Consider the following 10,266-nt stretch of genomic DNA (forward strand, 5'->3'; position numbering starts at 1 on the left):
ATGGCTTTACAACTCAATTTCTAACAGTCTAGGTCACACTGGCCATTTTATTACTAACATCTTTTAACTGGCCATCTGCTTGCACATTCCCTATCCGTGGCTTCAGCTGTGGATGGAAGATATGTGGAAAAATTATGTCTGTCCTAATACAGACAGGCATTCCCCCATCAACATCCCCAAAACAATATAGGATAACAAAAACTCACACAGCATGGACACAGGGTAAGCTATTAAATGCCATTTAGAAATGACTTAGAGTATGTGGGAGAATGTGCATAGACTATATGTAAATTCTATTCCCTCCTATTTAGGAGACGTGAGCACCCTTAGGTTTTGGTGTCTCACAAGTTATGGAACCAATCTTCCTAAGATACTGGGATTGCTGTAGTATAATATGTGTAGTACAGGTTTGGGAACAGGACCATGCCACCTCTTTTCTGGAAGCTTCTCTTTCATGCTCCACGATCTTTTGTACTTAAGCTGTCCAGGTCACCATCTGAAGACTGTGGTTTCATTTCTAGAATTTTGGCTTCAAGTAAATATTCTTTCCCTCTAACCGTCAAACATCGCATTCCTTCCCCTTGCTACATTAGTGCTTGTGTGTCTCTGAGTCTGATTGATGCCATTGCTTTGTATTAGTAACTTGGATGCATCACACCTTTATCTACTGTGTTTCAGCCTTTAACTTTTCCTTCCCTTGTGTTTTCTCTTGCATCCTAGCTGCACCTGGACATTGCAATACTTGATATTTGTTACCAAGATGCCACTGTCCGTGTATCACCTTTGAACTTCATTCAGCTGTCACTGGTGGAAGAGAGTCATGGATCTGGGAACCTTGGGAAACGATTCTTGTGTGACCACATTTGTCCTGCTGGGTCTCACAGAGACTCCAGCTTTGCGACCCATCCTCTTTGTCATCTTCCTTCTTGCTTATGTAGCTACTCTTGGTGGCAATTTCAGCATCCTGGCTGCTATCATTATAGAGCCCAAACTCCACACTCCTATGTATTTCTTCTTGGGGAACTTGTCTATGCTGGATGTTGGATGCATTAGTGTTACTGTTCCTGCCATGTTGAAACACTTCCTATCCAAGGATAGACACATTCCCTATGGGGCCTGCCTCTCACAGCTCTTTTTCTTCCACCTCCTGGCTGGGGCAGACTGCTTTCTTCTGACTGTCATGGCCTATGACCGCTATCTGGCCATCTGCCATCCCCTCACCTACAACACCCATATGAGTTGGAAGATTCAGAAAGCCTCAGTGTGCCTGTCATGTGTGTTTTCCTTTAGCAATGCATTGACCCAAACTGTTGCCTTGTCCACTCTTAAATTCTGTGGCCCCAACACAATCAATCACTTCTACTGTGACCTCCCTCAACTCTTCCAGCTCTCCTGTTCCAGCATCCAACTCAATGAGCAGCTACTCTTTGTAGCAGCAGCCTTCATGGGCGTGGTCCCCTTGGTCCTCATCACTGTGTCATATGGCCATGTGGCAGCTGCTGTTCTCCGTATCCGCTCTGCTGAGGGCAGGAAGAAAGCCTTCTCCACCTGCAGTTCTCACCTCACCGTGGTTGGCATCTTCTATGGCACAGGGGTCTTCAGCTACATGCGGCTGGGGTCAGTGGAGGCTTCAGACAAGGACAAGGGCATTGGCATCCTCAACACTGTCATCAGTCCCATGCTGAACCCGCTTATCTACAGCCTTAGAAACCCTGATGTGCAGGGTGCCCTGAGGAGGGTACTCACAGGGAGGTAGCCCACAAATGACACTCTTCTGGCCTTAACCAAGGTCAGAGCTCCTCTCACTGCTTCTAAGTGATATTGTGATTTAACACAACTGGAGTGTGTGTATGACAAATGGGATACATCCTTAATTAGGAAGGGGAGTTCCCTAAAATAGTAATAACTATCACTTGCATCATCACTGCCACATACAAGGTACTAAGTGACTGGTGTCACTACTTCTATTAATTCCCCTAATTATATGAGGTGGGTACAGTTTGCAAATATAGATCAGAAAACTTAACTTCAGAGAAGTTGAGTAACTTCCTCAAAGCCACAGAGCTAGTGAGTGTCAGAGTAAGGATTTGATTCTAGAGGTAAGCTACACATGTAACTATTGCTTCTTAGTAGTAATAAGTTATTGCAAGGAAGAGGGGCACCCTAAAGTAAAGAGGTGATAATAAGTAGTAAACAATAAAGAGTAAGAAAAGAAATGTCAGTGTGGTAAAAACTATATCCACAATTAAAACTGAGCTAAGAGATTTTCATTTCTTTACTGAGGCTGATTCTTTACTGAGCTGGTACAGATTGAGGGCTTTCAAGATATTAGTTTATGAGATGAAAAAATAAAAAGACAACATATTTTAAATAATAATTCATAAAGAACAGGCATTGTTTAAAAAAACCCATAGAAATAAGGCAGAATGTTTCCCCATTAGACCACCTACAGCAAAGGACAAATGGTTGTGGCAGGATGCTCATTGAAACACCCAGGAAAGCTGGCTTTCTGGATTCATTAATAGGCTTTTAATTAGAAAAGAGGTTTGTGACATCTTATCTAAATAAAAGTCTATTAATTAGAAAATCTCATGGACTAAAAAGAAATTTTTGGTACCTATGGCTTGAACAGGAAACTGACTGTTCCCTTCATGTCACCGTAAGGAGGAAGATGCTTCAACTGAAAGCTTTAGACAGCTGCTTATACAACTCAATAAAGTGTGTGCCTATTAAAAGGTTAGAGGTGCTAGGGAGATGGCTCAGTGGATAAAGCACTTTCTACATCAGTGTGAGAACTGAAGTTCAGATCCTCAGCACCCACAGGAATAGCATTAGATGTTGTGGCCATCTGTAATCCAAGCTCACAGAAGGCAAAGGCTTTCTCACAGCAAGCTTTCTAATTTAGTGGGGATTCTAATTTAGTGGGGGACTCTCCACCTAAGCAAATAAAATAGAAAGTGATTGAAGGAGACAGCAAATGTCAGCTTTGAACCACCATATGCAGGTACACACACACACACACACACACACACACACACATATCCATGCACATGTGAACATGCATACATTTACATACACACAAATATGTGATTAATAAATATGCAAGTAATTAATTAATTAATTAATTAGTTAATTAATTAATTAAGAAAAGATAGAAAGAATAAAATAGGAGTCACCCTTAGGTCCATCATTTACAGATAATCACATGGACAGTTAATATATAATTATTAAAATGCTTTTGTGCATGGTACATATTTGCTTTTTTCCTTTATGTACTTTTTTATTTATTCTTTTTTCATACAATATAGTTTTATCGTAAGAGATAAGACAAATATTAAAAATTCCTTTATGTACTTTTTTCTTTTTCCTTTTTTTAATTGAATATCATCTTCATTTACATTACCATGGTAAAACCTTTCCCAATTTCCCCCCTCCCCAAAGACCCCCAACCCCTCCTCCCTCCCCCTGCCTCCATGTATATGCCCCTCCATCCTACACACTCCCTCCTCCCCCCCCCCCAGTTTCTCTTTGTTGGAGCCTCTGTTGAGCCTTTACCTGACCAAGGACCATTCCTCCCACTGATGCCCAACAAGGCCTTCCTCTGCCACATTTTTGGCTGGTACCATGTGTGCTCCTTGGTTGATGTTTCAGACCCTGGGAGTCCTGGGGCATCTGGATGACTGAAATCTTTGTTCTTCCATGGGGCTGTAAACCCCTTCAGCTCTTCTGGACCACCCTCCAGCTCCTCCATTGGGGACCCCACACCCAGTCCAATAGTTGGTTGCTAGCATCTGCCTCTGTATTTGTAAGTCTCTGGCAGGGCCCTTTTGGAGACAACCATTGCATGCTCCTTTTGGTATGCACTTCTTGATGTCCTTAGTCTTGTCGGGGTTTGTTGACTGTTTATAGGATGAATCCCTAAGTAGGGCAGTCTCTGGGTGGCCTTTACTTTAGCCCCTGCTCCACACATTGTCTCCCTTATTGCTCCTGTGAGTATTTTGTTCCCTTTCTTAGAGCAACCAAAGCACCCTTACTTAAGTTCTCCTTCTTCTTGAGCTTCCTGTGCTGGGTGAATTGTAACTTGTTTATTTTGAGCTTTTGTGCTAACTTCCGTTTATTAGTGAGTGCATACCATGTGTGATATTTTGTGATTGGGTTGCCTCACTCAGGATGACACTTTCTAGTCCCATTCATTTGCCTAAGAATTTCATAAATTCATTGTTTTTAATAGCTGAATAGTACTCTATTGTGTATATATTCCACAGTTTCTGTATTCATTCCTCTGTTGAGTGACATCTAGGTTCTTTCCAGCTTCTGGCTATTATAAATAAGGCAGTGATAAGCATAGTGGAGCATGTGTCCTGATTACATGTAGGAGCATCTTCTGGGTATATGCCCAGGAGTGGTATAGCTGTGTCCTCAGGTAGTACTATGTCTAATTTTCTGAGGAATTGCCAAACAGATTTCCAGAGTGGTTTTACCAGCCTGCAATCCCACCAACAATGGAGAAGTATTCCTTTTCCCCAACATCCTCTCCAGCATCTTTTGTCTCCTGAGTTTTTCATCTTAGACATTCTGACTGGTGTAAGGTGGAATTTCAGTGTTGTTTTGATTTACATTTCCCTAATAACTAAGGTTGCTGAACATTTCTTTAGGTTCTTTAGGGTCATTGAGTTTCCTCAGTTGAGAATTCCCTATTTAGCTCTGTACCCCATTTTTTAATAGGGTTATTTTACTCTCTGGAGACTAACTTCTTACGTTCTTTGTATACATTGGATATTAGCCCTCTATTGGATGTAGGGTTAGTAAAGATCTTTTCCCAATTTGTTGGTTGTTGTTTTGTCCTGTTGACTGTGTCCTTTGCCTATAAAAGCTTTGCAGTTTTATGAGGTCCCATTTGTCGATTCTTGTTCTTAGAGCATAAGCCACTGGTGTTCTGTTCAGGAACTTTTCCCCTGTGCCCATGTGTTCAAGATTCGTCCCCACTTTCTCCTCTGTAAGCTTCAGTGTGTCTGGTTTTATGTGTAGATCCTTGATCCACTTGGACTTGAGCTTTGTATATTTGTAAAGAACAGAATTGTTTAATAACTAAAACTCTATCATTTTGCCAACATAGGTGAACTCAATAATAGAGATGACTCTCTTTTCATGATCTTAAATGTAGATTATTGTCATACATTTTTGTGGCTGTATAGTATTTCTTTCAGTAGATGAGGTAAAATGAATTTACTTATGTACTATTAGGTGATTACATTGTTCTAATAATCTGGGCTGCATGGTATGTTTGGATTTGCTGCTTTTGTGTTTATCTGTGCACTCTCTCCCAATTGCTAAATACAAAAAACCCATGATGCGGGTCCCTGGGTCAAAGGATATGAACTCTACAGGAATCCATGAAGCAGGGTCTTGGGGGTGGGTGGGTCAAAGGATGCAAACTTTAAGAAGACAGAAACCCGGGAAGCAGGGCCATGAGTCAAAGGGTATGGACTCTAGAACACTTAAAAACATTTGCCTGAGGCGGAAACTCTTTTCTTGCAAGATCCCATTTCTTTTGGATTGTTTGCTGAATATGGGTCTCACTACACATCCCTGGTTGGGCAGGAACTTGCTATGTATCCCAGACTGCTGCAAAGTTGTGGTGATTCCCCTGCCTCTGCCTCCAGAGTGCTGAGATTACAGGAGTGCATTATACATGATATTCTTTGGATTTTATACATAAGACTCCAAGGACTCCCCTGAATGTGGTAAGAGATTAAAGTGAACTCAGAGCTATGAAACCATCTCAAATTATTCTTCTGTGATTTGAATGGTTTGTTTCCTTCAGTCTCAGGATTGCAATGTTTGGTCTCCACATGGTGGTACTATTTGGGAACTTTTGAAGTGGGGCCTAGTTTGAAGGAATAGATCATTTATATTGGGTCCTCAGGGAATATCATCCCTGACTTGTTCTCATTTCACCCTCTCTACTTCCTGTCCACGAAGATATGAACTGCTCCTTCTCTCCCCTGCTGTGATGGACTGAAGACCTCTGAAACTGTAAGCTAGAATAAATCTTTCTTCCCTCTAAAAGCAAATAAAACCCCCCGACAAAACCTTTGGCTGGATTGGTACTCAGCAATGATTAAAAAAACTGGTATTTCTAATTATTATTTCTATTTGTTTAAATGCTAAATATTATAACCCATTGCTCCATTAATTGAAATTAATCACTAGTAAAATTGAATATGATATTTTAAGAATAGTAGTATAAAATAATTTTACATGAAAAATATATAAGATGCTTATCTTTATTTTTATGAACTTGAGAGTGCTTGAACCTTCTTAAAGTGGCTCTTGAATCACATGTTAATGGAAAATAAGCATATGTCATGCCAGTGAAATCAACCACATTTCAGGTAGCATGTGCTTGAGAGTTCTTGTGGGAAGGAGGTAGACACACAGGAAAGATCCAGGGAATCAGGGAATGGAAGTCTGAAAGTGAAGATCACAGATGAGGACGGCTCTCTAGAGAAGACTTGAAAAAAAGTCACAGATAGTGCAATGGGGTTTAAAAAATTGTTATTATTATTATGTTTGCGTTCCCATGTGCACACACACAGAAAATCAGAGGATAGCCTTATGGAGTTAATTCTTCCCTTCCAGCTTTATTTGGGTCCCAGTGACCAAAGTCAAGCTATCAGGCTTGCATAAGAAAGGCTTTTAGGGCAAAGAGGAAATTGGTCTTTTTAGCAACATACAGAGAAGAGATGAACCAGAGAGGATGGATGGGAGGTGGTAGTAGTAGGAGAGATGGCAGAAAGGAGATTTTCAAGTTACCCCCAAGAAAGGCAACTTACTCTTCTTCACTTAAAATTCTTTGCTCAATTTAATCTTGTTTGGTACAATATTTTCAAAGCCTTTTAGGCTCCAACAGAGTAGATTCTCCATGCCTTAAGATGATTGCCTTTTACATCCCATCTATATCAAGAAGGTATTTCTGGTGGAAATCTGAGTTTCAATATCCTCTGATTCACGTATTTGCCCCTGCTCGCTATGTCTTAGCTTCTGTGGGAAGCTAACATTCTGTGGGAACATAACATTCAGTGGGAATACTATGGGCCCTCTACTCTTGGCAGGGATAATGAGTGGTGATTGCTACAGAGATACTGAGATCACCTCTCAGCTGTCCCTGGTGCTTGCTGTGTGGTGACAGTCACCATCCTTACTGGGGAAGGCATCTGCTATCCTCACCTACTGAGGCCCGTCTTCTCATGTTTCAGTCGTCTGCTGGCAAGGTTCCAGCAATCACCTTCAGATCCTACATATTGCTCAATGGAGGAGACCAGAACAGAGGGGAAGGACACAAGAACATCTACATTCCTCAAATGGTTATGATGGCCCTCCGGGTACCCAGGGAGGATCCCTTACGTTCTGTCTCCTCCAAAAGTCATAGGCAGGAATCAGGGCACAGGTCCTTCTGTTTCTAGCTATTATTCAGCCAATTGATGTTTCTGATTTTGTTCCAACATCTGATGCCCCTCCTAGGACAGGGACAAGTCAGCAGTAGCATTCCAGATCAGTTTCCAGCTTCCTTCTCCCTATCTATCCCAGAGAAGGCTTCGTAATGCTTGACAGGAGCATCTCTTCAAGGACATCCATCAACTGCTCCTCTGCACATCGACACATAGCACACGGAGCTGAGATTTTAATATTTTAATATTAAAATATTTAGAATTTAGAAAACATAAAAAAAAAGAAAGGCTTTTAGGCCCACTGAGTCATTGTGCTGGCTCTATTCATCTTATTCTTGCTTGTTTTGAAACAGGGTCTCACCATATAGCCCTGGCTGGACAGACATATTGTTAAGAGGACTTTTCATAATTTTATTGAAGATAAGAGGACTGTGTGCCAGAGTGCTACAGGGCAGACACCAGCAGTAGTGGATCGTGGTTAGATGCTTAAGAATGAAACATTTTTCCACAGACTAAGAACAAGACCACGAAAATGGAACAGTAGTAAGAGAGATGCCTGATTTTCTGTACATAGATATGTGTGCTGATTAAGAAAACCAGCCACTGAAGTGTTTACTAAGGGGAATAGGGCAAGTGTGACATGTGGGCATTGGCTCTTATCCTTGTTACCACTTTGTCATTTCCCTTGCCAACAGGTGATCTTGTTAAAATACTGATCCACTGGGTTGTTTAAAATGTCTACCCATTCTTCCTGCCCTCCAGAAACTCATAAAGAAAATTATAATGAAATGGTTTAAATGCAACAGTAATATTTATATGCTCATTATATAAGCTAGGGATTAAACACTCATTGAGTCTAAGAAAATTTTAAGCACTGGAAGCCAGGACTATCTGGCAATAGTAAATGTAAGGTTTAAATCTATCTATCTATCTATCTATCTATCTATCTATCTATCTATCTACCTACCTACCTATCTCCTATCTATAATTTATCTATGTATACTAATCTATCATATAACTAATAATATCTGTACATATCTATTTATATGTTCATTTCATTTAATTCAGTTGACTAGTGCTTACTAGTTTCCCAAATGTTCCACCCTATTCTATGTAAAGAACATAGAAATAAAAGTCATTAGAGGCATATACTCTCCCTTGGAGGCTAGTATGGAAACTGTAAACACAGTGGTGTAACAATACCCAAATACTACTGGATATAGTAGCAGCAATTCCAAGCATGCAAGTGTTAGTTCTTGTGAAGGATAGATTCTTTAATGAGGTATAAAAGCTACATTTATCTGTGAGTAAAGATAAGATTTAGAATGCAGTTAGGAGTCATTCTGGATTGGTAAAGTGGCAGGCAATAGGTTCTCCTCTAAGACTTCATTAGCTTTGGGTAGTTGGGCAGGTCTCAAGTACCAGGGAAGGTTTCCTTTCTATTGATCAGGCTTTAGATGGCTGTTGGTTACTGCCAAGACATGAATATCAGTATTGCATCATTAGGGATATCTTACCATTTGTCATTATTGTGGTTCATAGGTATTATGGTTGTGTAAAACCATTGGTTTTCTCCTTCCCTTGGAATCTTCCAGTGCTACGAAAGTTCATTTTTTTTTTTTTTGGTGGGAATTCAAAACAGCATCATGAATTTGTACAACAAACTGGCAGGTGAGTTGAATGTATATGGTGTGTGTGTGTGTGTGTGTGTGTGTTGCTCATTCATGTACACATGTGTGCTCATGCATATGAGTGCGTATGTGGATACTGGAAGTTAATGGTTAATGTCAGGTGTCATCCTTGACTGATCTTTATTTTATTGAGGCAGGGCCTCTCACTGAACCTGGAACTCCCTGATTTGGCTAGCATAGCTAGCCAATGTGCTCTGGGAATCCCTGTCTCTGCTTCCTGAGCACTGACATTTAGGAAGGCTATCATGTCATTTTAGCTTTCACTTGGATGATGGGAATTCAAATTCAGGTTCTTATGCCTGCACAGTAGGCGCTTTATCCATGGAGCCATCTTTTAAGCCTTGACATTTCTTATATTAAATAATACATTTGTGCCTAGACTCCAGTAATCACAGTTCAAGGCATTTTACAGGGAGGATTGAAGACATAGATAAACATAAAGAATCATATATACATATTTACTAAAGCTGATTTGTAATGGCTAAAATCTAGAAACAACCAAAATGTTCATCAAAGGTAAAGAACCATACATTACATACAATAGGTAAAAGCTAAACAAATTATTATATCTATTTAATAGAATAGCTTTTCAGTGAAGGAAGGATTTTTAGTACACTAGTATCATTCTCCATATTTGTTTTCTGCTTTTTATGTACCATGTTCTGAAAATACTACACAAATAATTCCAGAAACAACCAATTCATAAGTTTTAAATAACTTTTGTTGCATCATATTGTAGTAATTATTTTATTTTATTGGTAGTTATGATGGTTAATCTCATTTATGAATCAAACTATTTCGCAGATGTATATGGGGAATTCATGTTTTACTTATATATGTTTGGACTATACACAGTGGCAGATAACCCATGGGGCTTTTAAAATATTTCCCTCATAAATAAGGTGGACAATTGTACAGCCAACTCACACAAATATCAAAAGGATTACACTTACTGAAATCATTAATTCCTAAAAAAGCCTGGATAGGATCTGGGAAAAAGATTCAGTGGCTAAAGTCTGCCATACGAGCATGAGGACTTGAGGTCAAATCTTCAAGAACCCACCTAAGTGCTACTGGGTTCAGTAGCACTATTTTGTAATCCCAGGGTTCCCATAACAAGAAGG

General features: G+C 40.0%; 1 protein-coding gene across 1 annotated transcript; it reads left to right on the forward strand.

Annotated features, from left to right (window-relative positions):
- Positions 1–820: 820 nt before the first annotated feature.
- On the forward strand, positions 821–1,756 carry LOC127694876 (putative olfactory receptor 3A4). Its single transcript, XM_052196627.1, has one exon. It carries the CDS (start codon positions 821–823, stop codon positions 1,754–1,756), a length of 936 nt encoding a protein of 311 aa, XP_052052587.1.
- The last annotated feature ends 8,510 nt before the right edge of the window (positions 1,757–10,266 follow it).

Source organism: Apodemus sylvaticus, chromosome 10 (genome assembly GCF_947179515.1).
Source record: "Apodemus sylvaticus chromosome 10, mApoSyl1.1, whole genome shotgun sequence".
Classification (NCBI taxonomy): domain Eukaryota; kingdom Metazoa; phylum Chordata; class Mammalia; order Rodentia; family Muridae; genus Apodemus; species Apodemus sylvaticus.

Excerpts from the sequence above, each read along its gene's own strand:
- LOC127694876 (XM_052196627.1), top strand. The coding sequence starts at position 821 with ATGGATCTGGGAACCTTGGGAAACGATTCTTGTGTGACCACATTTGTC.